Below are 27,944 nucleotides of genomic sequence, written 5' to 3'. Positions count from 1 at the left end.
CGCAGGGCCGGGCGCACGTCGAGGGCTGCGACCGCCACAGCAGGCAGGGCTAACGGGCTGCGGGCCCGGGATCGCGGCGGCTGGACGGGGCTCGAACTGTAGGGAGGGCAGAGGTGAGTTCTGGGGCGGGGGCTGCTGGGCGCCCGGAGTAGAGAAAGGCGCGGAGCTTTGCCGTCCTGGGCTGTCGGCTGAGACCCCACCAAAAACCTCCAGACTCCAGGTGTCTGGTGGGGACAGATCTGGAAACCCCTCTCTTCAGCGAGGCTGCGGGTTCGGGAAGGCACTTGGGACAGCGACCTTGGGCTCCCACCTGGGCTTCAGGGGACCACCTCCCCTGTCCCTTGCACAGCTGCTCAGAGGCTGAGGCTGAAGAAACTTCTGTGTCTTACAGGCTGGCAGGACTGGTGTGGGCTGAGGCCCGCTCCAGGGAACCAATCTGGGGGACCCGGTGCCTAGGCCTGAGGTGGAAACTTGGGGGTTGAGGTTATGTGTGTGTGTTGGGGGTGCCTCAGGGGTCCCAGGCCCTGTGGTCCCGAAGTGCAGCAGAGTACCGAGTGACCCAGGTGCCAGGGTCTGAGGCCGGGACCTGGTCTTCCGGGCCAGCTTGAGGTCCAGGTGGGGTGGGTCCAGGTTCCCGCTGGGGCAGTGGAGCCTGTCTGTGAGGCTAGGGTGTGTTGATGAGAGAGACTGGAGGGGAGTGAGCACGAAACTAGGGACTCTCCGGAGAGCAGACGCAGCGCAGGAATCCCAGGAGTGAGGGGTAATGGGGGGCTGTGGGCAGAGCATGGGAGGGGCTCTGTTGTTTGTGAACTGGCTGCTCCCATGATGAGGACCCAAGGGGGTGCGGCAGGATGTATGGAAAGCAAAGATGAGGACAGGGAGGGGCCATGGGAGGCCATTTCTGTCACTCCCTGCCCCAGCGCAGGATGGGGCAGCCACCTCACTCAGCCACCCATGGTCCCTTCTTCTTAAGGGCTCCTCTCCAGAACAGAGTGGGGCAGCCCTCTGGGTGCCGTTTCTGATCTGTGCTTTGGGCCCTGGTTGGCCCAGTCTGTGGCTTGGAAGAAACGCCTGTGGCCTCACTTAGCCCGCTGACGGAGTCCTGTTCCATTACAGGGCTGGCTGGGTGCTGAGCAGAGAACAGCAGGCAGAAGAGGCAGGGTCCTAGTCAGGAGGGGAGCTATAAGGCCTTGGGTGGGCTCTTTGTCTACATAGGCATCATGTGGAGCCCTGAAACCCAGAACACTGCATTCCCATAGTGCTCCTGGGGACATGAGTGCCCAGCTGAAACACCCCACCCAGGAAGAGACCCTCCGAGGATTCTCTATCAGGCAAAGGGTCTGGCCCCTGCAAGGTGGCTCACCCCTGTAATCCTAGCACTTTGGGAGGATGAAGTGGGAGGATCGCTTGAAGCCAGGTGGTCGAGGCTGCAGTGAGCTGTGATTGTGCCACTGCACTCCAGTCTGGGCAATAGAGCAAGACCCTGTCTCAAAAAAGGAGCAGGGGTGGGCGGGGGGGCAGGGTTCATCCTAGGCTATTGTAAGATCAGGGGGCACTCCGGGGATGGGAGTCTCTGGTTTTGAGTTCCTGCTGGGCCACACCCTATCCTAGTCCCCAGTGACTAATAGGCTCTGCCTATTGGGTAGAAGTCAGGGCCAGGGGTCAGGGCGAAGCTGATGACTAGAGGTCAATATGAAGCCAGGAGTTAGGGATCAGTCCATGGGCAGGGTTAGGGATCAGGCTGGGGCCAGAGTTTGGCATGTGCTTGTAGCCAGGAAATGGAGTTCCTTTCTGTGTAAATCAAACTGTCCCACTCAATTACTCTCAAATCCATAGGCACCACCAGTCTGAAATTAGTAGGCCCCTGAAACGGGGGTCAGCCTCCCCTCATTTTCAGCTATGGACTCTGCCCAGACCTAGCTTTTGGGAGCTGGGCTTGTCCCGCGTTCTGTGGTCAGCATTCTCCTTAAGTGTTTCTGGGTGTGTGTGCTTGCTTGGCAGTCAGCCACCTCTTGGCTTACCTCCACCTCTCGGGGAATCCATGGGATCCTCCTTCTTTAACATATTTTTATTTTATTTTTTTGAGACAGGGTCTCACTCTATCACCCAGGCTGGAGTGCAGTGGTGTGATCATGGCTCACTGCAGCCTCAACCTTCCAGGCTCAAGCAATTCTCCCACCTCAGCGTCCAAAGTGGCTGGGACTCTAGGCATGCACCACTACACCTGGCTAATATTTGTATCTTTTGCAGAGATGGGGTTTTGCTATGTTGCCCAGGCTGGTCTTGAACTCCTGAGCTCAAGCAATCCACCCATTTTGACCTCCCAAAGTGCTAGAATTACAGGCATGAGCCACCACACGCAGCCTTTAACACAAATTGGTTTAGTTCCTACCTCCTTCCTTAAAGAACTCATGATGACTAGAATGCGATTCTCAGTGAGACCAAAATCTCTAACAAGAGAATTCAGAATCCGCATCACGAAGGGAAAGAACACTGCTCAAATCTGCCCAACTCCCTGCTTTTATCAACACCTTGCATATCTGGACTTGTTAACATAAGCCCTCTGTGTCACTCATTCTACCGGAAAGGGCACTGAGGCACAGAGATGTGGCATGATGCACTCATGCCAGGTGCCCTAATAGGCTCTTGCCATCCCTGAAACCCCAGCATAGGGGCACTCAGCATATCTCATGAGAGACAGTAGATAACTGGACAAGCTTCTGATAGCTGGGAAAAATATAGGCCCATGGTTTGGATGTGGAATCTAGCGTAGAATGAAGACTCAGAATATTTTTTTTTTTTTTTTCTTGAGGTGGAGTCTTGCTCTTGTCGCCCAGGCTGGAGTGCAATGGCACGATCTTGGCTCACTGCAACCTCTGCCTCCCGAGTTCGAGCAATTCTCCTGCCTCAGCCTCCTGAGTAGCTGGAATTACAGACATCTGCCACTGTGCCCGGCTAATTTTTGTATTTTTAATAGAGACGAGGTTTCACCATGTTGGTCAAGCTGGTCTCGAACTCCTGACCTCAAGTGATCCACCTGCCTCAGCCTCTTAAAGTGCTGGGATTACAGGAGTGAGCCATGGCACCCGGCCCAGAGTCTTTTTTTTCTGGTGGTTCTAGGTTGTTTCTCCTCCAGGTATAATAGCCTTAGTCCAGAAAATCCATTCATTCATTCAGCAAAGTGGTTCCCCAGTGCTAAGCACAGAGCCTGGCATGAAGAATCTCGATAAGTGTTTGCTGAAGAATCAGAACAACATACAAATAGGGCTGCCAGCTCCTCCCTCGAGACCTTGATCCAGTAGTATGCTGGTTAATGTTTTCCAATCAGCTCTGGTAGAGGGATAAAATCCTGATTTGTAGTGCTTGCCAATATCTGTGGTGTAAATACTCCCAGCCATGACTGATTTCAAGCTACCAATGTGATGTCATTGAATGCAGAATTGGGAAGAGATAGAAATAAACAGCTCACATGAGTTGGCGGGACCCCGCTCAGCTTCCCACTCCATCACCCTGAGCTGGGGTCCTGCCCCTGGCTCCTAAGACCCCTCCCCTCCCCTCTCTGTGCTTTCCCTTTTCTACGCAACAGCCAGCCGCTATATGCATGCCCACAACCAGCCCCCATCCTTTTTCTGATTCTGATTCCTGAGCATCCAACTGTGTACCTCCAATGGTACAGAGGACAGCAAGAGTGTCTGGAAATCTCCATGGTGCTGGCCATGCAGGAGAATCCGGGACATACAAGAGTGTGTGGGAGTCCAGGTGTCTGTCCACGGTGGGGCTGGTTTGTGTGAACTGTGTGAGCAAGGGTGTGTGCATGTGTGTATGGGCATGCCAGAGCCAGCTCTGTGTCTGCCTGTGTTCTATAGCAAAACTTTCTGATCGGGCTGCTGGTGACAGAGAGGGAATGGATTGGCCCTGTGTAGCCTCCCGCTTTGTTTAGGGGAGCAGCCAGGCCCACCAATGAGAACATAGTGTCAATGGTCTGCAGACTAGCTGAGAGACACTGTTGAGCAACACTTCTCAAACTTCAATGTGCACCTGAATCACCTGGGAATCTTGTTAAAATAGGCCAGTCACGGTGGCTTACGCCTGTAATCCCAGCATTTTGGGAGGCTGAAATGGGCGGATCACCTGAGGCCAGGAGTTCGAGACCAGCCTGGCCAATATGGTGAAACCCCGACTCTACTAAAAATACAAAAATTAGCGGGGCATGGTGGTGCATGCCTGTAGCCCCAGCTACTTGGGAGGCTGAGGCAGAATAATCGCTTGAACCTGGGAGGTGGAGATTGCAGTGAGCTGAGAACTGAGATTACACCACTGCACTCCAGCCTGGGGGACAGAGTGAGACTCTGCCTCAAAAATAAATAAATAAATAAAAATAAAATACAGGTTCTGATTCAGCAGGTCTAGGATGAGGCCTGAGGTTCTGCATTTCTAACAAGCTCCCAGGTGATACCAATGCTGCTGGTCCTCAGCCCACACTTTGAATAACAAAGCTGTTGATGGTTTAGAATATCCTGCCTATAGCCTGGCCCCAGAACTTCATAGACAGGATTGAGCCCCTCCCATCTTAGAAAATAAATATTCTTCCTCACCTCCCTTCAGCTTTAGCACCCTCCAACTACTGCCCTCACATGCATTCTTGATCTCAGCCAAGCTTCTCAGAAATTCTAGCTCAATATAATTGCATCACTACACTCCAGCCTGGGCAACAGAAAAAGACCCCGTCTTAAGAAAAGAAGTTCTAGCTCATGTGACCTCTTGCTCACTCCTCACCTAAGCTTACCTGCCTTGAGCCACTAAAACAGGTGTTTCCAGTCTCATCTGAGGACCTCTTACAGGGATCTAGCTTTACCCATCTCTTGGTACAATCTTCATGAGACCATGGGGCATCTCAATCTCCTTGGCCAGTCCACGTTCCTCTGTTCGGCCTTTAAGTGTAGGTTCTCCTCGTGACAGAGTGACATCCTATCTCAAAACAAACAAATAAAAAAAGAAGGCCAGGTATGGTGGCTCACGACTGTAATCCTAGCACTTTGGGAGGCTGAGGTGGGCAGATCACCTGAGGTCAGGAGTTCGAGACCAGCCTGGCCAACATGGTGAAACCCCGTCTCTATTACAAATACAAAAATTAGCTGGGCATGGCATGCAGCTGTAATCCCAACTACTGAGGAGGCTGAGGTAGGAGAATGGCTTGAACCTGGGAGGCAGAGGTTGCAGTGAGTCAAGATCGCACCACTGCATTCTAGCCTGGGCAACAGAGTGAGACTCTGTCTCAGAGAAAAGAAAAGACAAATTGAGTCATGCCCCCACCCCAGCCTGCCACCTCAAACCTTTCAAGATTTGCTGTTGCCCTTCATATAAAACCAAATCTGAAATAGGGTGCACAGGCCCTACCTGCAGGGTGAGAGCCCAGCCCAGCCCTCCGTCCAGACTTACCATGTCCCCTTCCCATCCCACATTATCCAGCTTTGACCTTCCCAGGACTCAACAACCCTTGTCATTTCAAAATCACTTGCCTAATTATCTTCTCCATCAGACTGTTGGTTTCTAGGGCAGGGACAGTGTCTCTCTGGGTCACTGATATCTCCCAGCACCTGGCACAGAGCAGGCACCAGAAAACATTTAGGAGGATCCTGATTCCAAGAAAGTAAAGCCATTTTTTGAGAGAAGCTGGGAACTGTGGGACTTTAGATGAGATTTAAGGAATTACTGTTAATTTCATTGGACATGAGAATGGTGTTTCAATGATGTTGTTGAAAACGTCTTTATCTGTTGGAGAGATGTATTAAAGAGTTCATAGGTGAAACAACATGATGGCTGGGATTTGCTTCAAAGGACTCAAGCCAAAAGTAAACAAATAAAATAAATAAGCATTCAGTGAGGGAACAAAGGGACAAAAAAATCCCACTCTGCTTGTCTGTTCCTGTTGACAGCTACAGGGCCTGCAAGGATGTTGGCTGTCCCGGAGATGGGCCTGCAGGGGCTGTACATCGGTAAGAACCCCCACCACTCTGCCCTGCCCCACCACCTGTTCACCCCAGCAGGCACTGAGACCCACCTACAGGTTGTCCAATGTACCTCTCCCACAGAGCTTCCCAACATCCCTTCTGTGAGTGAGTGTGTGTGTGTGCATGTGTGCAGGGCAGGTCTGTGCTTACTGGACCCTCCCGTGTGTGCAGGGAGGGTCTGTGTGCAGAGGTTTGTGTATGTTAGTATGTGTGAGTATGTGTGCACACAGGACTTGTCTATTCATAGGACCTCCATGTATATATGAGTGTGGGCTGAGTGCATGTGTGTGCCAGGAGGGTCTGTGCACACAGGAGTGTATGCATGTACATGTGTTTTGTTCAGGGTCCGTCCACAGGACCCTGTGTGAGTGTGTCAGTGAGTGTGTGTCTCTGTGGGCAGGTCTCTGTGCACAGAACCTGTGTATGGGAGTATAGTCTGCAAGTGGGCACACATACAGAGAATTCTGTGTGTGCATGGAGGGTCTGTGTGCACAGGAGTGGTTGCATGTCCATGTGTTTTGTTCAGGCTGTGTGCACAGGACCCCGTGTGAGTGCATCAGTGAGTGTGTGTCTCTGTGGGCAGGTCTCTGTGCACAGGATCTGTTTATGGGAGTATAGTCTGCAGGTGGGCATGCATGCAGAGACTTCTGCGTGTGCATGTGCATCTGCCCATAGCCTGGTCTGGGAGCAGGCTTGGGTTCTCTGCAGGGGTGGGAGGCCGGAGGCAAGAGGGACACTCCTCAGGAAGTCCATTCACAAAGACCTGGTGGGCTGGGCCCTTCCTTCCTGCCTCCCTTCCCAAGCTCGAGCCACAGCAACTTGGCCTCTCAGGCTGCAGCTGGTGGCAGGGCCAGAGCCTGCCCTGGCTGCCTGAGGAGAGACAGCCCTTGGAATGTGGCCACTTTGTCCCTGCTCCTCCAGCACCTCAGACTCTGGCCCTGTCCAGGCACTTCCCAGAGTCCCCCTCATGCCTGGCCCTTCACCTATGTTCCCAGGTTATCCCCAAGGCCAGGGAGAGTGGAGACCTGCCTGGCAGCACATGGCAGGACTGTGGCTGAGGGAGAACAGGGCCTGCCTGATTTGTCCATGGAGCTTCCTACCAGATCTCACTCTCCCTCCCTAGCCAGCCTCCCTGGCCTGTCCATGGATCTCAAGGCTACCCCAGTACTCCTCACATGCCCCTTAGCAATGCCCAGTGTGGTGGTGGCAGCTACTGGCCCACACCTGTGGGGGTCCAGCCAGGCAGGCCCTCCTGCCCCATGAGCCGCCTGATCCTTGGAGCCAGGCCTGGGGCTGTCCTCCAGGGCTACTCCACTCCCTCCCACCAAAGGTCCAGCTCAGTCCCAGGCCTGCAAGAGGGTCTTGATGGGGCCTCCTGCCCTGAAATGCTGGCCCAGGGTGTGGGTATATGTGTGGGTGGGGGATGGGAATCAGACTTCCTAATGTTGTGGACACCCCCCGTTCAGGACTGGGCTGTCTTTATGAGTGTGGGAGGAGATGCTTCCCCTCCTGGATCCTCCCCAAGCAGCCAGCTGGACCTGTCTGTGGCCCTTGTGGGCATGGGAGCTGTGGAGTTCCCTCAAGTCCTGATTAGAACCACGTGGCCCAACTTTAGGGTGGAGGGGAGCAACCCCACCTCCTAGCCAGTTAGGTCTGTAGCCCCACCTTTTGAAGGAGAAGGGCTTCTCTCTCCTCCATTCCCTCCCAGGAGCTTACCTGCCCTATCTCCCCGCCCTTCCGTCTCTGGACTGAGTCTCCCTGCCACACAATGCTTTTCTGTCTCTCTCCCCTCCCGCACTGCGTTTCCGAGGGGCCCTAGTGGGGAGACAGTGAGTCCCCAGGGAAAGCATGGGTCACCCGCTAGGGAAATGTTGCTGCTGATAGCAGACCCTCAGCTCCTGCCCCTACGTCATGCGTGTCTTTCCTACACCCCCCAGTCCTCCTCCCCAGCAGACAGCCCCTTGCTTTAGCCCAGCAAGGACTGACGGAGAACCTCTGGGTGCCTGGCTTGGGGTCCGCTGCCATCCCTACCCTGCTTGTGCCAGGATGAACTGCCTTCTCTTCTCTGCAGGCTCCAGCCCGGAGCGGTCCCCAGTGCCTAGCCCACCCGGCTCCCCAAGGACCCAGGAAAGCTGCGGCATTGCCCCCCTCACACCCTCGCAGTCTCCAGTAAGCCCGGAACAGGGATCAGGTGGTGGGTAGCCTGGGTGGTGTGGACGGGATCATGCCTGGCAATGTCATGACAGGGCCTGGGCTAGGAAGGAGGAGGGGATGGGGATACCACCATGCCTCTTGTCCCCATACACTCCAGTCATGTGCCCCGCAGAAGGATTGGCCTTGGGTGGCCCTGGACTATAAAGGTAACAATTCTACTGAGAAGGTGAGCCCCATGTAACTAACTCCCAACTCCCCCAACACAGGAGGCACCCATAGCCATTGAAGCTGGCCTGGCTGAGGCAAGTGTTCCTCTGAGCATGTGGCTTTTCTAGGTCCCCAGAGCACTGGGCCTCCTGTTGACCACAGTCCACCTTAATCCAAGTCATATCTGAAGGAGAGGAGACATGTTGCTAAAAAAAAATAGTCTGGAAACTATTAGCTCGGGCTGGCCATGGTGGCTCACACCTGTAATCCCAACACTTTGGGAGTCCGTGGTGGGCAAGTTACTTTGAGCTCAGGAGTTCAAGAACAGCCTGGCCAACGTAACGAAACCCCATCTCTACAAAAAAATACAAAAATTAGCTGGGCGTAGTGGTGCACACCTGTAATCCCAGCTACTCAGGAGGCTGAGGGTGGAGAATTGCTTGAACCCGGGAAGCGGAGACTGCAGTTAGCCAAGATCGCACCACTGCATTCCAGCCTGGGTGACAGAGTGAGACCCGGTCTCAAATACAAAGGAAACTACTAGCTTGAAGTATCCAGGACACCACCTCCCCACCCCCAAGCTCCCTGGGTCACCCCATCTGGATGACCTTGCCCTGGTGAGCCAGCTTAGGGACCCCCTCATTCTCAGGGAGTCCAGCCCTGGCACAGGAGAAGGCACACATTTCTCTGGAGACATGCACGTGCTCTCTTCTCTCTGCCATAGAATCAGTCTGGTTTGTGTCACTGTGGCCACAAGGAGCAAGAGGGTAAAATATATGCACTGGTCCATGTGCTGTAAAACTGCCTAGAGGAGCAAAATTGCTCCCAGCTGGGCCCAGACTAGTGGCTGCCTATGAAGATGGTGTGAGGTGGGGGTGGGGCTAAGGCAGTCTGGGGGAGGGTGGGCAGAGGCTGGAAGCAGGAAAGCAGGAGCTTGAGACGAACCCTGCCTGGGGCTACCTGAGAGACATGTCCAAGGCTCAGCCTGGAGCCTGGGAGGGCAGAGGAGCCTCAGCAGGTGGGCAGGTGGGGTGGGCCAGGTCCAGGGCTGGTCTGGACCAGTCAGTGGAGGGGAGTGTCTTCCCCATGCAGAGGAAGCCTTGGGGGTTGGGGGGGTGGGGGTGTCCCTGCCGGCTGCTTGCTAATTCTAGGTCTTGCACTTGCAGAAGCCTGAGGCCCGAGCCCCCCAGCAGGCCTCCTTCTCTGTGGTGGTGGCCATTGACTTTGGCACCACGTCTAGTGGCTATGCTTTCAGCTTTGCCAGTGATCCTGAGGCCATCCACATGATGAGGTGAGGGTGGCTGGGCTGGGAGAGTGAGGTGGGGTGGGTGGGGAGTTCCTCAGACCCAGGGATGAGCTTGCTCCCAAAACTACTGTCACCGAGACATGGGGGTCTCCTCAGAGGCCCTGCCACCCCTAGTCTGGGGCTCCCCACTGGGGCAAAAGGTTGGAGGATGGGCCCCAGGCCTGGGTCCCTGGCCTCAACTGGAGCAGCTCCCAGCCCTCTGAAAGAAAAGTAAGACTTTGTTTTTAATTTTGAATTGTTTTGAGATATAACTTACAATAAAATATGCAAATCTTTTTTCTTTTCCTTTTTGTTTGAGATGGAGTCTCACTCTGTCGCCCAAGCTGGAGTGCAATGGTGCAATCTCAGCTCACTGCAACCTCCACCTCCTGGGTTCAAGCGATTCTCCTGCCTCAGCCTCCCAAGTAGCTGGTACTACAGGCATGCGCCACCATGCCTGGCTACTTTTTTTTATTTTTAGTAGAGACAGGGTTTCACTATGTTGGCCAGGCTGGTCTCAAATTCCTGACCTCAGGTGATCCGCCCGCCTCGGCCTCCCAGAGTGCCTCACAGACATGAGCCACCACACCCGGCCTTTTTTATTTTCTTTCTTTCTTTTTTTTTTTTTTGAGAGACAGGGTCTTGCTCTGTCACAAAAGCTGTGTGCAATGATCACACCACAAGTGCAGTGGTGTGATCATAGCTCACTGCAGCCTCAAACTCCTGGGCTCAAGCAAGCCTCCCACCTCAGCCTCCTGAGTAGCTAGGACTACAGGCAGCACCACCACACCTGGCTAATTTTTAAAAAATTTTTTTGGAGAGACAGGGTCTCACTGTGTTGCCAGGGCTGGTCTTTAATTCCTGGCCTCAAGTGATCCTCCCACTTTAGCATCCCAAAATGCTGGAATTACAGGCGTGAGCCACCATGCCCAGCCCACAAATATTTTTCTAAGCTTGTAGACAAACACACACTTATACAAACATATATGTGTTTTTTAAGTAAAAGTGAGATATACAGCTTGCTTTGTTTTAAAGCTTCAACACTATTTTGTAGGTATTTCATGTTGGTACATACAAAGCTACCACTTTCTTTGAACAGTTGCCTAGTATTCCGTAGTACAGATGTGTCATAATTTATCCATTCCCCTATTGACAGTTTTAGGGGTTTTTTCCCTCCTCTCATTTTTCACTATTACAAAAATGCAGCAGTAATATCCTTCTATGAAAACTTGTGCTGCAATCTCTATGGGGTAGATTCCTAGAGGTGATTCCTAGGTCCAACATCTCAAATAAAAAACAAGAAAATGAAAGTTCTAAGGGTTGAGTTGACAAGTCACACAGTTGTTATGAAAGACATGTTTCAAAAATTCATTCAGATGTTGGTGGGTTTTGTGTGAACACTCCCCTTGGGACCTCAAGACCCCAGTCCTCTGAATGTGTCCTAGAGGGTTGGTAGGCAGTAGGTAAAGCTATAGGAGACCTCAAAGCTCTCAACCCACACTGGGATGGGAGGTAAGAGGGGCTTCTCCAGGCCTGGACACTGGACGGAAGATTGAATGGAGAGACAGACGGACAGGTAACTGCTCCCAAAATACATGGGACTTGAGCTTCGTGAGATTGGACTGTCCTTCCTTCTGCATCACAGGAAACCGCAAAGGCTCCGGGCACTTACGGCCCTCTAGGAGCTGTAGGACATCCCAGATGTCTTGCTCATCAACACACACGGCTGAGGCCATGCTGGGGCTAAGGACACATCCAGGAACACTATCTCTGTCCTGTGGAGGTGAAAGTCACAAGAAATAACTGGGGGACATCCCGGCGTCCTCCTAAGCCCTCTCTTCCCACCAGACACCAAGCCCCTAACATCTCTAGATGTGTCCCTAACATCTCTAGACCCGACCTTCTCTCACCTGGATGGCTGCAATATACTCCTCCTTGGTTTCCTTTCTCCATGCTCTCTTCCCTCCATTCTGTTGCTCCATGAGAGCCAGTGACCTTTATTTCTAAAGGCAAATGTGGTCATACCTCTTTGCTACTTAAAGTCCACGAAGACAGAATTCTGAATGGCCTTCTGTGCTCTTCATGATCTCACCTTAGCATTCTTGTATTTTCTCCTGCTGCCTATCCAACCGACCCATTGCTAGTTCTCCCTGCTCTTTCACATCTGTAAGTTTTTGCACATGCTGTTCCCTCTGCCTGGATTCCCACCCAAGTAGGGTTGCACTGAGGGCCCTGTGCCTCCGCAGGAAATGGGAGGGCGGAGACCCGGGCGTGGCCCACCAGAAGACTCCGACCTGCCTGCTGCTGACCCCGGAGGGCGCCTTCCACAGCTTTGGCTACACCGCTCGCGATTACTACCATGACCTGGACCCGGAAGAGGCGCGGGACTGGCTCTACTTCGAGAAGTTCAAGATGAAGATCCACAGTGCCACGGTGAGTCACAGGGCTGCAGACAGGGAGGCGGGACCAGCATTGAAAAGGGCAGGACTAATGGGAGGGTGGGGCAAAACCAAAACGCGTGAGGACCGAACCGTTGAAGTCGTGGCTGAGAGGGGGCAGGGCTAAAGGGAGACGTCGGACTCCAGTGTGGGCGGAGCTCAGAAATGAGACAGGTGGAGGTGGGGCTAATGTGGGTGGGGCTAATAGTGAAGCTGGGGTTGCGGGAGGGGTGGGACTAAAGAGAGGGGCTGGGACAGAGCTAATGTCAGATTGGGGCAAGAGTGGGATGGTGTTAAAGAGGTGGGGAAGCTCCAGGAAACGGGGCGATTTTAAGAGCGAGGTCGTCAGGAAATGAGTGCCGAGCTGAGGACTCCTGCAGAGCCGCCCTGTGTCCCTGCCAGGATCTCACCTTGAAGACCCAGCTAGAGGCAGTAAATGGAAAGACGATGCCCGCCCTGGAGGTGTTCGCCCATGCCCTGCGCTTCTTCAGGGAGCACGCCCTTCAGGTGCGCTGCGGCCCCACCTCTGCCGACTGTAGCAGGGACCCCCTCTTGTCCCCTCATCCGAAACCGCTCCCCCGTTCCGTCCCCGACATTGGATGGGTAGCCACCGCCGGAAGTCAGAGGTCATCTTCTCCAGTACCCTCCTCCCTTTTTGTCTGGTAGAGCCTGCACCAAGCCATACTGATGGGAGGGGGGCTGATTCTTCCAGCTCTGCTGGGAAGTCCTTCCTGTGGTTTGATTAGTACCTCCAGCTCCGCGGAGGGCTGAAGACCACCCTCCCTCCAAGCCAGCTTTTCTCTGACTGCCCCCTCCTGCACCAGGAGCTGAGGGAGCAGAGCCCATTGCTGCCAGAGAAGGACACTGTGCGCTGGGTGTTGACGGTGCCTGCCATCTGGAAACAGCCGGCCAAGCAGTTCATGCGGGAAGCTGCCTACCTGGTGAGGACGTGCAGACGGGTCAGAGAACACTGCTGAGGAAGGCCCGGGCCTGCCCCTGTGCCTGCATGCACCCCACCACCCTTGAGACCACAGAGTCATTGTGGAAAGAACTTCAGCCTGCTCCTGCTGGGAGTTTGTAGGGTTGCTCCCACCAGGAGAGGGAGTGGGCCTGCAGGAACAGGGGACAGAGGGACAAGAGGCACAGCCCAGGCTAGTGTAGACAGTGCCTTAAGTCAGGTGTCCTAGAAGCAGAGCCCAAGATGGAGAGTCTTACACTTGAGGTCTATTGAAGAAGGGTTGTCAGGAGAAAGGCAAGGGAGGGAGGCGGGACAGGAGAAGGAGCTATGAAGGATGTGGTCTTGGCTAGAGTCTAGCCTCAGGTTTAGCCTCAGCTAGATCCCATGGGGAGCTGCAGAGGGAGAACTGTAGCACAGAGCTGGGGCCAGCTTCTTGCACATCCGTATCGGTCTGTCACTGGTTCTGGGGGAATGGGAGGGATACCTCTCCAAGTGAGGCCATTCCCATTCAGCTGAGGGCCGTTATCCACAGGAGCTAGCAGCTGTGAGCCAATAGCAGCCAACACTCACAGTGGCAGGCAGGGCACCTAAAACATTCACTTCACTTGGCATCAGTATTTTCCGGGACACCCCCACTACCGCCCACCTTTGTTGGTTCTTGAGCAGGGGAAATAGGACTATGAAAGTATAAAGGGAGGCGATTCTGGCCAGTGCATACAGGTCTTCCTACCACTGAGATGCTCAAAGGTCTAGAGCAAGGAGTTGGGGGCTCCAATGGAGACAGAGAGGGTATAGCCTCAAGACTCATTGCTTGGTCCTAACCCTGGAGCCTTGGATACAGACCCTAGGCTGTCCAAAAGGGATCTCAAGCCTGCCTGTAGACACCCTGGAGGGGCCCCCAATCCTCCCATACCTATTGGCCAGGCATGACCCAGGGTCAGGTCTGTAGATGGCTACCCTTTTCACTGGAAGGAGCTAACTCTGAGCACAGTGGACATACCTTTGCAAGGATCAGAACAGAAGCAAGGCTGTCCCCAGCCGGAACAAACACCTGCTCCCCCAGCATCCCCTTGCCTATTTCCCTACCCCCTTTCCTCTCACGCTGTTCCCTGGCTGCTCAGGAAAGTCTGGCCCTGGGTAGAAAGTCTCCATTCACATCCTTATCCCTCTTCCCTATCTGGTCAGAATCTGGGGAACCCTACAAAACCATGACGTACTTCCCACAGGGATCCCCTGCCCTGATGAAGGAAATAACTCCAGATCTCAAGTGTTTTTCTCCACCCAACTGGCCTGTCTTGTTGCCTGGAATTTCAGCTTCCTTCCTGCTGTATCAGATTCCCTGGGAACAAAGTTCTCCTGGGAATGGGGTGGCCTATGGCTACCGTCTGACACCAGCCTGGTGGAGAAACAGGGTTCAGTGAGCTAAAAGGGCTCCCCACCATCTCCTCTGAGCCACCACACCTCCCACATTGTGCTAGAGTCTCTGCCAGCACCCCCAGCCAGCGCTCAGCTGGCCACTTGCACCTGTGAAGGGGAACCTTGCTGCAGCCCCGCTATCTTGGGAAGTTTGAAGGGACACATCCCAGGGGTTCTAGGTCTGCATTCTGTCTAGAGCCTTTTCCTGCTGGGCAACTTCTTCCCCATCTTTGGCCAGGGCTATTCCCTCCCCAGCCTGGTCACAGCGTGGCTGTGAGGCAGCTCCAAATTTGTGCTGTACAGAGGGGCCTGAGAGGCCTAACATGGGTGGGGTGTGATGGAGGAGGCGGCCCGCGGTTCCCCACCTCCCGGTGCCATCTTAGGTGTGACAGCCCACAGTGCCGCCTGACCCGGCCCACCACCCATCCCCAGGCTGGACTAGTGTCCCGAGAGAATGCAGAGCAGCTACTCATCGCCCTGGAGCCTGAGGCTGCCTCGGTATACTGTCGTAAGCTGCGCCTGCACCAGCTCCTGGATCTGAGTGGCCGGGCCCCAGGTGGTGGGCGCCTGGGTGAGCGCCGCTCCATCGACTCCAGCTTCCGTCAGGGTGAGCTGCCTGCCCCCAGGGACACCACCCACCCTTGGAGGGTCAGAGGGTTACTGAAGCCAGAAGCTCAGCCATGTCTAATATGAAGGGGAGGGGGTCCCCACCCCGGAGAAGCCCAATTTGAGCAGGCAGAAACATGCCTGGTGGAGCCCGTCTGAGGGAGGGAGGCACAGCCCTGCCCAAGGGCAACCTCGTCTCAGGGTGGGACATGTCCTACTTGGGGGAACCCAATCTCAGGGTGGAGATTTCACCTTGCCCTAGGGGAGCAAGCTCTGAGGAGGGCAGGACTCTGCCCAGCCCTGAGTCTGAGGGTCAGGGGAGACACAGCCTACCCCAGGAGGAAATTGCTGGGGTACTGACAAAGGAAGAAGTCAACCCACTGCATCAGCTGTCCCCTTCACTCCCATCATCTTCCCTGACACACATCAGCCCCAAGCTCCTGCTGCCAGGACCAGGCACTGAGGCCAAGGACAGCTATGGTCATCCTCCCAAATGCCATCTCTCAGGGCAGGGAGAAGCCCTAAGTCCTGAGTCCCCTCTGAGACTCCAAGGACACCTACCTGCCTCCACTCCTCCAAACCCTCTAACCCTGATTTTGCCATGACCTGAGACCTCCTGGGTTAAAGGAAGGCTCTGTGTCCATAAATACTTCCCCCCCCCAGCTGTTGGATACAGGGTGGGAGTTTGGGGTTCAGGATTGCCCTCTCCCAGTCAGGAGCAGGTTGGAGTTTCAGGAGCACTGGTTGCTCCCAGTGCCCAAGGAGGGCCTGAGCAGGAGGATGGGAGTTGAACGCCATAGCTGGAGCACCTCCTAATCTCACTCCCTGCTGTCTCCTGACCCCCAGCTCGGGAGCAGCTGCGAAGGTACCGCCACAGCCGCACGTTCCTGGTGGAGTCGGGTGTAGGAGAACTGTGGGCAGAGATGCAAGCAGGTAGGGGGAAAGGGGGGTGGAGAGTTATCCTTGGCCCCTACCGGGCACCATATACTGATGGGGGGAAGGGCATGTTTGCAAAGCCCATCTCTTCCTCTTCCATCCGCTGTACCTAACCTGGCCGTCCCCTCACAGTCACCCGCACCCCCACCCCACTCACAGCGGCGCCCCTAACTCCCACTCCTCCAGGGGATTCTCCGCGGACGCTCGGGGTGGAGTTGCAGAGCCTCTGGAACCATTTCTCCCCCACACCCTGCGCCCATATGTGGTGGTCTGAGGTTCAAGCACCTGAAGCCCCTCACGTCCTTCCCCCGACCCTGCAGACAGGCCTTGGGACCCGGGTCAGGGCTGGAGGCTGGGCGAGGCTGGAGGGGGCGCGGGGCTGAGGGTGCGAGGCCGCCCACGAGTGTGTGCCCACGCTCACCGCCACAGGAGACCGCTACGTGGTGGCTGACTGCGGCGGAGGCACCGTGGACCTGACGGTGCACCAGCTGGAGCAGCCCCATGGCACCCTCAAGGAGCTCTACAAGGCATCTGGTGAGTAGCCAGGCGGCATCCCGGTACCCAGCACGGCCCGGGCCCCGGCCCCGCCACTGCCCCCTGGCAGCCGGGTGAGCGCTGACGCCCCCTCTGCCCCCTGCTCCACCCCAGGGGGCCCTTATGGCGCGGTGGGCGTGGACCTGGCCTTCGAGCAGCTGCTGTGCCGCATCTTCGGTGAGGACTTCATCGCCACCTTCAAAAGGCAACGGCCGGCAGCCTGGGTAGATCTGACCATCGCCTTCGAGGCTCGCAAGCGCACTGCTGGCCCACACCGTGCAGGGGCGCTCAACATCTCGCTGCCCTTCTCCTTCATTGACTTTTACCGCAAGCAGCGGGGCCACAACGTGGAGACCGCTCTGCGCAGGAGCAGGTGGGTTCCGGGCCCGCGGGCTCAGGCAGGGTTTGCCGACCCGGAAATGACCGTGCACGGGAGGGCCTCGGGCCCCAAGGAACGGTGGGGGGTCTGCCTGATTCATCCCACATATACACCAAGCCAGCAGGGTGTCGGGGTGGGGCGGCGGGGAGCAGCGAGTGAGTGCCCCAGCCCAGCAGGCTCCACCCACGGAATCCGCAGCCCGAACTGGGGCAAGAGAGAGAATCATGGCGGGGAGGTGGCAATGACTGGTCTCCTCCCAGCCTTCTCTACACCCGCACCCCCGGCCCTGCCGGCCCATGCTCCTTGGCTTCCCCGCACCAAAGCAAGGGGAGGCCTCTCCCAGGACCTCGTACCTGGAACCTGGAGCAGGCTGGCAACTAAATCCTAGCTGAGTAGGGTGGGGATAAGGGCTAACATCCAGCAGGTCCAGTCCTCTAGACACCACATGCAGTCGGTGCCCAGGCACTGGCCTGGTGGCAGAGGTAGAGAATAAGAACCACGGACCCCAAACTGGGGCAAGCAGCTGGGCCCTGACCGATAGGTCTGTGCCCCTTTCACCACCAACAGCGTGAACTTCGTGAAGTGGTCCTCACAGGGGATGCTCCGAATGTCTTGTGAAGCCATGAACGAGCTCTTTCAGCCCACAGTCAGCGGGATCATCCAGCACATAGGTGAGCACCTGAATTCGGTCCTCCACCCGCCCCCACATAAAACAAATGCGGAATAATTCCCCCCCCCCAATCAGTGCCTAGAAATCTCCACACATCCATACACTGGGATGAGACCTAGAATCATCTGGAACACCTGGAGGATGAAGTGATGATTAAGAGTGGTGATTAAGAGCTAGGGGGTTATGTAGTCTTGCCAAAGCAAAAAAAACCTCTGGTGCCTCAGTTTCCCCATTTGTAAACTGGGGTGATAGTATTGGGCTCTCAAAACGTTATCACAGGGATAAAATGAGCTGAAGTATCTACAGTGAGCATAATGTCTTGCACACAACGTCTAGGTGTTTAACACGTGTAAATGCATATCCTTATCTCTTGTTCTCCACGTCGTGGTGGGAGAGAAGTGGGGAGCGTGAGTGTTGGGGAGGCAAAGCCCTCGAGGACTCGCGGGAGCTCTCAAAGAAAGTGCTCAAATGGCTACTCTCTAGTTGCCAGGCGGGTACGGGCTAGGGAGGGAGGCGCCGGTGGCCGTCTAGTAGTGGCCTCAGTGACTCTGTCTCTCCCCCCGCCTTCTCCTCCGCCCCCTTCACCTGCGTCCCCCGTCCTGTACCGCAGAGGCGCTGCTGGCACGGCCGGAGGTGCAGGGTGTGAAGCTGCTGTTCCTGGTGGGCGGCTTCGCCGAGTCAGCAGTGCTGCAGCACGCGGTGCAGGCGGCGCTGGGCTCCCGCGGTCTGCGTGTCGTGGTCCCGCACGACGTGGGCCTCACCATCCTCAAAGGCGCGGTGCTGTTCGGCCAGGCGCCGGGCGTGGTGCGGGTCCGCCGCTCGCCGCTCACCTATGGCGTGGGCGTGCTCAACCGCTTTGTGCCTGGGCGCCACCCGCCCGAGAAGCTACTGGTTCGCGACGGCCGCCGCTGGTGCACCGACGTCTTCGAGCGCTTCGTGGCCGCCGAGCAGTCGGTGGCCCTGGGCGAGGAGGTGCGGCGCAGCTACTGCCCGGCGCGTCCGGGCCAGCGGCGCGTGCTCATCAACCTGTACTGCTGCGCGACCGAGGATGCGCGCTTCATCACCGACCCCGGCGTGCGCAAATGCGGCGCGCTCAGCCTGGAGCTTGAGCCCGCCGACTGCGGCCAGGACACCGCCGGCGCGCCTCCCGGCCGCCGCGAGATCCGCGCCGCCATGCAGTTTGGCGACACCGAAATTAAGGTCACCGCTGTCGACGTCAGCACCAATCGCTCAGTGCGCGCGGCCATCGACTTTCTTTCCAACTGAGGGCGCGCCGGCGCGGTGCGAGCGCCCTCTGTCCGGCCCCGCCCTCTTTCGGTCCCCGGGCCTGCGGAGCGGGGTGGGGCAGGGGAAATGATGGTTCTGCTGTGTGCGCCTCTTTCCCCGCCCTCCGGCCCCGGGGAGATGAGGTCATGGGAGGGTGGGTGGAGACACACCTAGAGACTGGCTTTGGGATTGGGCCCTGGTCCGCTGACTGCCAGGCTGAAGGAACCCGCCAAGGACTGAACGGGTAAGGGTGACTGAGAAGAGGTTTGCAAGACAGAGCGCGCAGCCCTGCAAGTGGCAAGTGACCCGGAAGGAAGAACGCAACAGAAGATGGAGTCCTGGTCTGAACTTAGGCGAGTAGGGGTGGGGGTGGGATGGCAGGAGGAGCCGCAGGAGGAAGGTTGTGCAGGGTCTGGACCTGCAGGGCTGGAGTTCACTCATTGATGGACCCAGCCTGAACCGGGAGGCAGGCAGAGGAACCTTGTGCTGTAAGAAAGTGACTGGAAGTGGACTCCAGAGGGACAGGTGTGGTAGCACAGTCCTGGTGTGGTGCTGACCACCCAAATATGACCGTGAATTGTAGAAAGGGCAGTAGATCTCTAATGGGGAGGTGGGAACATTATTATGATGGAGGCAATTATGAGGGGATATGAGGGTAGCATTTCCTTCTAGACAAAACACCCATCTGGGAAGGCCCCAAGGGCAGCTTATGAAGGACCCCACTTGCACCCCACCCCAGCCATGGAAGGACAGCTGGAGGGTGGATGAGGAGGCCAGAGGGAGCACTGAGGGGTGGTCCCAGCTCTGCTATTGACTCGGTGTGCCTTTAGGACATTCTCTGACCGCCCATGGGCCTCAGTTTCCCAAAGTGTGAAATGTCAGGCACTTCCCTCCAACTGTGACATGCAACAGCCCCACCTGCCTGAGAGCCCTGAGGTGACAATAAAACATTTATGCCCAAGGGGAAGCCATAGCCTGCTGATATGGCGTGGAGACCCTAATAATGGGAGGAGTGTAGGGGTTCCGGGTGCTATAGAGAGAAGGGAGAAAGCTTTCAGCTGTGCATAGGGAACTGACCAGAAGGGGGTGCTGCTGTCTCCCCATCAAGCATCCCAAACAACTCCACTGCTTAAGACCTCTCTTGCCTACATGAGGTCCCTCCCTCCTCATTCAAACTAATTGTCTTGGCAGCCAGCTTCTGGCCTAAAATGCCACCACCTGTGCATACCTCTTGTGGGGCTAGGTGGTATAATACCACGCGGTGCCCCTGCCTCCTGAAAGAGTGAATCTACCCAAGTCCTTCCTTGGCCCATCTGCAAAGGAGTAGGCATTATCCCAAACCCAGAGAACAAAAATCCACCTGGCTTCCGGTATCCACTGGAAGTTTTATTTCTTTAGGGTTCTATCCCAACCAGTCGCTTAAAAACCAAGTAACACAGACCTGAGGGCGGGGGCGGGGGGGGGGGGAGCTGGGGACTGCACCTCCCTCCTACTCATGGTGGACAGCAGTGGGGACGAGGGAGGGGCAGGAGAGGTGGCTGAAGCAAGGCAGCAGCAGCAGTAGTAATGGGGCCACGACGCCAGAGCCAGCTCCATCCTCTCCCAGACCCTGGTTGGAGCCCCTACGGCTTGGGGTGGGGAGTGGGAAACCCACCCCAGGCCCTCCCTCTCCCTTCCTCAGACAGCCTCCTTTCGGGCTCAACCCATTTCTTCCGGCAGGAGACTGAGGCACACGGAGAGGAGGAAGTGGGAGAGGAGGACGCGGGAGGGGCAGGGTGGCGGCACAAATGAAGGCAGAGGTGAGAGGCATGGGCAAGGCCACTCCACCCCCACGCCCACCCCAGAGAGGGGCGAGGAAGCCACACCATCACGCAGCATGTTGGGGGGGACAAGGCGGGGTTTAAGGCTGAGGGGCCCGGGGCAGGCGCGGCCTCAGGCCTCAGTCAAAGCCATGCCAGTCGCTGTGCTCTGAGTCATATTCCAACTCGGCGCCCACGCACTTGACACCGTCCAGCAGCATGGGCGTGCCATGGTGTCGGTCTGCAAGGTGGGGTGCAAGTCAGTGCCGTGCTGGCCCCTGGCCCCACCCATGCGGCCCACTAAGGGGACCCCTCCCCTTCCCTCAGGGATCAGCTGGAGGTGGGGACCCACCAAGGAGGTTGAGAACCCCCAAAATGGGCAAGGAGCCCTTGCTCAGCCCTGGTTCCCTGAGGACAGAAACCCTTGCAGTCGAGCTTGTGCATCCCTCCTCCAACTAGGAGCCTCACGCTCTCACCCATGACGCGGGCCTGCACCGTCACGCGCACACAGGTGCCGGTGCCACCTTCGCAGGCTAGCAGTATCTCCTCTTTGAGGACGCCCTCTTTGTGTGCTGAGTACTCGCACTTGACACTATAACCTGCCCGGGGACAAGGGCAAGTGGTCAGTACCTCCCCCAGCCTCCCGATCCTGCCCCTGGCACTCACTGGCCCCTACCCACCACCATGGCAGGGAGCTACACGCTGAGTTGCCCCAAGAAAGGGGCAGGGATGGCCTTTCTGGAGCCCAGAGACCCATTCACCCTAGCAGGGGTGCAGAGGTCTCAAAAACCCATTATTCAGTGAGCTGGACATGCCTCCAGCCTGTGGGCCACCCCAATGTGGCTCCAAGAGTGAATGAAGTAGGGTCCAATTCAGGCTTCCAAAAGAAAGTCTGGCTGTTTTCTCCCAAAAGGAAGGCAGGGAGAGGCGGTGATGAGGAATGAGGGGGGTGGGGCGGGGTAGGGTTTGAGCAGATCAGATGGCAAGAGGTAAAGGCCTGCAGGGTCTCAATCCAGTGAAGGACAAGGTCATGGGGAGGCTGGTGATGGGGACAGGAAACTGAAGCTGGAGCTCCATGAAACTGACACCCTAGCCTCTGCCAGCCTGGGAGTTGGGGGTGGGGCAGGACCTGAAGGGAGCCTGATAGGAACAGCAGCCTGAAATCCAAGGTCTGGGACTGGTGGGTGCTAGGAGTTATCCACAAGGTGTGTGTAGCTCCAGCAGGTTTTTCTCGAGGGTTAGGGAAGCAGGAGGGAGAGCTGGAGGTTTCAAACCAGTTCCTCAGCGGCTCCCGTCTTGGTTACTGCCCCACAGAGGTAACCATCACACCATAGGCAGGTACAGGCAAGTACAAGCTCATGGACTTCTGTTCAGGGACAGGGAGCAAGGCCTGCCGTGCTGCCACACTGCAAGCTCACAAAGAGGTGCCATGTCCCCGACTTGCTGAGCTGCCCATCCACCCTAGTTGGGGGTAAGGGAGCACCCCATGTTCTCACTCCCACTCCCTATGGGCCTGCTGGAGGAGGGGACGCACCTTCAGGGACGGGCACCACGCTGAGGAGCTTGAGGTGCAGGCTGGGGACAGGTGCTTCACGGACGTCCTTGCTCAGCCTGTGCACTGGGGGCAGAGTGAAAGTAATCTCATACCTGTGCAGGATCTTCAGGAAGCCAACCTACAGCAAGAGAGGTGAGGGAGGGAGGCACCTTCACTTCCTGCTTCCCCCAGGCCCACCCAGTTGTGCCACCTATGATCCTGTGGACCCCAGCACCTGCTTCCCCAGGGAGCCCAGAAAGCCCAACTCCCTCCATCACTCTAGCTGATCGACCACCCAGCCCAATGGCCCCAGCCCTTTCACAGACCCCTTCCCTTGAGGGTCCCAGTCCTACAGCTTGGCCAGCAAGATCCTCAGCATCTGTCTCACAGGCCCCAAAGTCCTCAGTGGCTCATTTCATAGACGAGAAAATGGAAGCCACAAAATGACTGGCCAAAGGCCACATAGTGTGGCCAGGGTCAAGTCCTCCCTAGACTTCTTGACCACTCCTGCCATGCATGGCACCCAGCAAGGCACCACCCACTGCCTACAAGAAAAGGTTCAAAGTCCCAGAGGTCATCCACCTGTCCCCATCACTGCCAGTATCCCAGGGTCAAGGATGCTGGTCTTCCATTCGCTCATAGGATGACACCAGGCCACAGACAGTGCGGGATGAGGGATGGGATCAAATTAGAGACACGACAGTAGACCAGCTGTGTCAGCCCAGAGCTGGCCCACAGGCCTGGTACCAGCCATTGAACTGGGGCTCCTGGCTGCCCTGCTGGCACCAGACTGTGGATGCCCGCCTGCCCACTCAAAGGCTGACTATGCCCAATGGCCCATACTCACAACCCAAGCAATTTCTGTTGTTCATTCACAGTGCTTGGTGACAGCCACCCTCTGGAACAAATGCCATTCTTGGAAACTCCAGTAGTATGAAGGGTCACAAGCCAGGGTGGTTGCTAAGCAGGGTGGCTGGCAGGGGTGCCAGGCCAGCAGGCAAAGGTGCATGCTGTACTCCCAGCTCGCATGACCACAGACTCCTGCTCACAGTTACTGGGGCTGGGTAGCCCCATCCCTGGGGGCCAACTGGGACTGGCTGCAGAGAGTTTTTAGCTCTTCAATGGGACCAGGTCGATATTGCTACGTGACAAACCTCAGTCCATGTGCCCCCCCCATGCTCTGCTAGTAGAGGGCACACCCCTCAAGAAAGCTTTCTGGCTGTACCTGCTAACTGTGACCCTGTGACCCAGAGGTACTACTTGTAGAATTTTCCAGGGGAAATAGAGATGTGCAAAAAAAATACTCTTCGCTGCCTTATTTATAACAATGAAAACAAAAACAGCCATAACACCCAGGAATAGGGAGCCAGCTAAGTCAATGATGACACATATCATGGAGCAGTAGGCAGTTGTAAAATCTCGTGGAAAATTATTTACTGACACAGGAGACAGTTCACAACAGAAGCAAGCAAAAACCAGTGTGGACATGGTGATAGCAGCTTTTGTTTTTGGAAACAAAGCTTTTTAAAATAAGCTGGATCCGTCACCATAGTGTTTTCAGAAAAATAAATAAAATTTTAAAAAGCTGGAATAAGCCGGGCGCAGTGGCTCACGCCTGTAATCGCAGCACTCTGGGAGGCCGACGGGTGGATCACGAGGTCAGGAGATCGAGACCATCCTGGCCAACAGAGTGAAACCCCGTCTCTACTAAAACTATAAAAAAATAGCTGAGCGTGGTAGCATGTGCCTGTAATCTCAGCTACTCCAGAGGCTGAGGCAGGAGAATCACTTGAACCCAGGAGTTGGAGGTTGTAGTGAGCCGAGATCACGCCACTGTACTCCAGCCTGGCGACAGAGCGAGACTCCGTCTCAAAAAGAAAAAGAAAAAAAAAAGCTGAAATAACACACATCAGAATATTAACCATGGTTATTTTGGGATAGTATGACTGTGGGTACTTTTAAATTTCTTCACATTTTCTCTGTCTTCCAAATTTTCTCATGTCTATTAAGACATGAGTGGATTTTGCAATGAGGGGAGAGAGCTATTTTTAAAAGTGTTGGTTTGTTCCGTTTATTCTCTTGGGGAAGCTGTCAGCTGTAGGACAAAGAGTGGGAACTTCAGAGTTGGACAGAAATGGAGACAAAACCCACCTTTTTTTGTTTGTTTGAGACCGAGTCTCTCTGTTGCCCAGACTGGAGTACACTGGCGCAATCTCAGTTCACTGCAACCTCAGCCTCCTGGGTTCAAGCAATTCTCCTGCCTCAGCCTCCCAAGTAGCTGGGACTACAGGCGTGCGCCACCACACCTGGCTAACTATTTTATTTTTAGTAGAGATGGGTTTTGACACGTTGGCCAGACTAAACCTGGGCCCCTTTTGAGCAGCACGCAGACCCCCCTGCAGGTCCATCTCAATAGGCCAGACCTCCCCCGACCCAAGGGCACTCCTGTTCAACTCTGGACCCCTGATTTATTGACTGAATAAATAAGGCCTCAGTCTCCATTTTGCCCAACCCAGCTCCACCAAGCAGAAAACAGGGGGTGATAATACTACTTTAAAGAGCCTAACTCAGCCAGAGATTTGGCAAAGAAGGGTTAAAAAAAAAAGTTGCACCTTGTTATTGCCGTAATTAGCCTCACACCTGTATCACATACATACATTCTTCCATTCTCATACCAACTCTAGGTAATGTGATTGTCTCCACTTGAGAGAAGAGAAACTCAGGTCCCAAGGTCACAGAGCCAGAACGGCTGGCCTAGACCTGAACCCAGGCCAGTGGCACCACAGCCGCGACACTGCCTTCCATTGCTATTGTCTGGGTAAAGCAGATGACAGCAATGGCTCTGCTCATCTTGATCTGGATGACATTCTAAATGCTCTCATCTCATTGAAATCTCACTGTCTCCCATCTGACCGATGGGAAACCAAGGCACAGGGAAAGGCACAGACATGCCTCTAAGCCCAGCTGAGAGGAAAAGGGACAGGCACCCAGAAGCCAGGCAGAGCCGGGAAGTGGGAGAAGCTGCTGATGGGGGAGGTGTACATGTACCTTGACCAGAAAGCTGCTGTCACTCTCCTGGGTGACCATGACCACCGAGTCATGCAGCTTCTCATCAAAGTGGACGTGGCTGTGGGATCCTTCCGCATCGTGGCCTGCCGCAAAGCGGATACTCCGGACTCTGGGCTTGTTGCCTAGGAGGAGTGGGAGAGGGCTCTGAGGGCTTTCCCTGTCCCCAGGAAACTCCTCCCGTTTGTCCCCTCATCGCCCCCAAGACTGACCTTGACATCATCCAGCTCCCACTGGCTGGGCTCTTTTCAAGGCTAGGTGGACACTGGTATCGTGAGGCTTGAGGCCCCCCGAGTCCTCCCACAAAAATGCATCCCCTGAGAGTGGGCGTAGGGGGACTCAGGGACTGGCTAATATGACCCTTGCTTGAAGGGGATGGGGCTGGTGCCAGAGACAGGAAGGGACAGTCTTCCAGACTCCCACCAAGCCAGGGTAGCGTGGGGCTCAGGCCAGTCCTCCAGAGGAACACTGCCCAGTGCTCTCCTTCATAGTGCAAAGCCCCCCATCCCTGGGGCCTACCCCCAAGCTGTGTCAGTGCATGAGGCCCCTGCCTGCCCATCCTCATGACCCAAACCTGAAGGGGCAGGGACAGGAACAGGCTCTAGGGGATCTGCCTAGGGGTGGCAGAAACAAAGGTTATCAAAAAACACACTCAGCCCACCTAGGTGAGGCTGCAGCTGCCACTAAACCTCACTGGCCACTGGCAAGCAAGAAGAGAGAACCCAAGGAAGCTTCCAGACCCACCCCAAGACCCCCTTCCTTCCTCTGCCTAACCCACCATCAAGGTCCTCAGCTGTCTCTGAGCTGGGTCGGGTTCTCCAAGACCGGAAAGGGCAGAGGGATGGGAAAAGTAGGGTAGCCAGGGGCCGGGCTGAAGGCCTAGACTGGATGAACACTCAGGCTGGGGAGGCCGAGAGCATGGCCCTAATCCTCTCTGAACCCTGGCCCCTAGGCCCTCCCACCAAGAGCCCTGCCTAGGGTCCTCTTAGTAGGAGGACCTGATCCAGCTTTGAGCCGGCCTCTTGGATACTCGGAGGCCCAGGAGGCCAGCCTGGCACATCCACAATCCCTGGTGAGCCCCACAGAACTAACCCTCAAATCTCACCAGATCACCCTGGCCTAAAACCCTCCCTTATCCCTTCTGGATTCTGAACGAAACTCAAATTCCCTTCCACAGCCTGCTGTGGCCTTTGCATATCACCAGTCTCGGTGCTCACCACAAGCCCCTCAGCTCCCCCAACCCCCACAGTGGAAGGGCAAAGACACAAGAGCACACATCTCCACAGACCAGCCTAAGGAGTCAGCAGGGCTCCGCAGGGGTCCCTGCTAGGGCTTTTATGAGCCCCAGGACCTGGCACAAACATATTCCCAATCACATTCGCACGCCAGCACACAGGCACTCACACATGCACACACATACACAGGTGGTGCGGGCCCTACCTGCAGCAATGGCCCTCCTACCAGGGCCCACTGGAAGAGCTTGTGCAAGCCCCACCAGGCCAGGAAGGCACTTACCCTTGTTAGCCGCAGCCATGGACGCCCTCCCTGCCACGCAGCTCCTGCCGGACACCGCCACTCACATTCAGCGGCCTCCCATGCTCCAGGGACACCAGCAGGAGCCTGAAGATAGGGAGTGGGGAGGGCAGGGGTCAGGGCCACCCATGGACCCATCATGATTTGGGGAGAGCAGAGGAGCTCCCTTTAGGAAGGACTCAAACCGCTACTGCTCTCAGCAGCCCAAGTGGTGTCTGTACTCTCTAGCATGGGGGCTTCTGCCCACATTCACCAAGAGCCCTCACCCCTTCCTGATATCCCAGTGACTCAGGGTTCTGCCAGCATGTGCTGAGCTGCAGCTTCTAGGTGCCAAAGCAACAGCATAGGACTCCTATCCCCAGCACTCCCAGAGCCTGGCAGGAGGGGCAGCCTGGAAAGGAGGATTTTATTGGTATTTTCCAGGGACCAGTTCTGGTCTTGCTGACCCTGAAGGCTGGGCCTAGAGCTACATTATTCAGGTTGCACAAGCAATGCAGCTGGGTGAGGTCAGAGGCAACAGTGTGCTTGATGGTGGGCAAGAACAGGGGACCACATAAAAGAAACATGTTCTTAGACCTTTCCCTCCTGGTGATCGGTCAGGGCCATGTGCAAAACAGATGCCTGTGGAGGGGGTGTGCCCCCATCTGAACCCGCTATTCAGACCCTGCCCCGAGTCTCAGGCCTGCCTCTGGCTCATCTTCCCAATGGCAGCCTCAGCACAGGGGCAGTGAGAGGCACCCCAGGAAGCCTCCAATGGGCCGAGCTGGGACTATATGAGCATCAAAAAGAATAATGAGTGCAACTGATGGAAACAGATGGAACACATAAAAGCAGGGCATTCACAGAGATTATTAAAAAAGAAGAGAGAAAGCAAAACAAACAAACCCAAGCCCTCAAAAGCCCTCATCTGTCACCACTGACGGTAGCAGTGCCCTCTTTACTCTGAAAGCTAGGGATTAAAGAGAAAGAATTCAGCCTGTCTCTTGGCCTTTCTTGTGACCAAATTGCCCTAGTGGTTGACGGAAAGCTCTTCTTTCGGGAAGAATTCCTGCTAATAAATAACAAAGAAATGACCAAATGCTAAGTCATTCTGTAACCCCTAAAGAAACAAATGCTGGGCCGGGCGCGGTGGCTCAAGCCTGTAATCCCAGC

At 55.8% G+C, this 27,944-nt stretch overlaps 2 protein-coding genes across 7 annotated transcripts in view; one reads left to right on the top strand and one right to left on the bottom strand.

The window, feature by feature from the left end:
* The first annotated feature begins 9 nt into the window (after positions 1–9).
* Positions 10–19,827, top strand: HSPA12B (heat shock 70kD protein 12B). 3 transcript variants are annotated; one of them, XM_011943301.1, is made up of 13 exons: positions 10–113; positions 5,937–5,996; positions 8,083–8,180; positions 9,539–9,663; positions 11,904–12,090; positions 12,498–12,602; positions 12,923–13,036; positions 14,902–15,076; positions 15,922–16,008; positions 16,441–16,545; positions 16,660–16,918; positions 17,492–17,595; positions 18,205–19,827. In XM_011943301.1, exons 2-13 carry the CDS (start codon positions 5,954–5,956, stop codon positions 18,858–18,860), a joined length of 2,058 nt encoding a protein of 685 aa, XP_011798691.1. In that variant the 5' UTR covers positions 10–113; positions 5,937–5,953; the 3' UTR covers positions 18,861–19,827. The 3 variants fall into 3 exon arrangements, with proteins under 3 accessions (XP_011798691.1, XP_011798690.1, XP_011798692.1); XM_011943300.1 differs by having other exon boundaries at positions 12,920–13,036; XM_011943302.1 differs by lacking the exon at positions 8,083–8,180 and having other exon boundaries at positions 23–113; positions 12,920–13,036.
* A 398-nt stretch (positions 19,828–20,225) lies between these two features.
* Positions 20,226–27,944, bottom strand: part of LOC105512732 (chromosome unknown open reading frame, human C20orf27) — a 15,798-nt gene continuing 8,079 nt past the window's right edge. Inside the window, exons 2-6 of one of the 4 annotated variants that reach the window (XM_011943299.1) lie at positions 26,775–26,879; positions 25,242–25,384; positions 22,194–22,332; positions 21,136–21,258; positions 20,226–20,900 (exon numbers count right to left, since the gene is read on the bottom strand). In XM_011943299.1, coding sequence (XP_011798689.1) covers positions 20,800–20,900; positions 21,136–21,258; positions 22,194–22,332; positions 25,242–25,384; positions 26,775–26,793 — 525 coding nt within the window. In that variant the 5' untranslated portion in view covers positions 26,794–26,879 and the 3' untranslated portion in view covers positions 20,226–20,799. Of the gene's footprint in view, positions 20,901–20,947; positions 21,259–22,193; positions 22,333–25,241; positions 25,385–26,699; positions 26,908–27,944 lie in introns of those variants that run through there. The other 3 variants (XM_011943298.1, XM_011943297.1, XM_011943296.1) reach the window with 3 other exon arrangements.

This window comes from Colobus angolensis, unplaced genomic scaffold (genome assembly GCF_000951035.1).
Source record: "Colobus angolensis palliatus isolate OR3802 unplaced genomic scaffold, Cang.pa_1.0 Scaffold219, whole genome shotgun sequence".
Classification (NCBI taxonomy): Eukaryota; Metazoa; Chordata; class Mammalia; order Primates; family Cercopithecidae; genus Colobus; species Colobus angolensis.
This window is presented reverse-complemented; position numbering and strand designations above follow the sequence as displayed.

What these genes read in the sequence shown, in the direction of transcription:
- HSPA12B (XM_011943300.1), top strand. Translation starts at nt 5,954, where the DNA reads ATGTTGGCTGTCCCGGAGATGGGCCTGCAGGGGCTGTACATCG. An exon ending in TGAAGATCCACAGTGCCACG is followed by an intron (nt 12,091 to 12,497) that starts GTGAGTCACAGG and finishes TGTCCCTGCCAG; the next exon opens with GATCTCACCTTGAAGACCCA. An exon ending in GTGGGCAGAGATGCAAGCAG is followed by an intron (nt 16,009 to 16,440) that starts GTAGGGGGAAAG and finishes TCACCGCCACAG; the next exon opens with GAGACCGCTACGTGGTGGCT.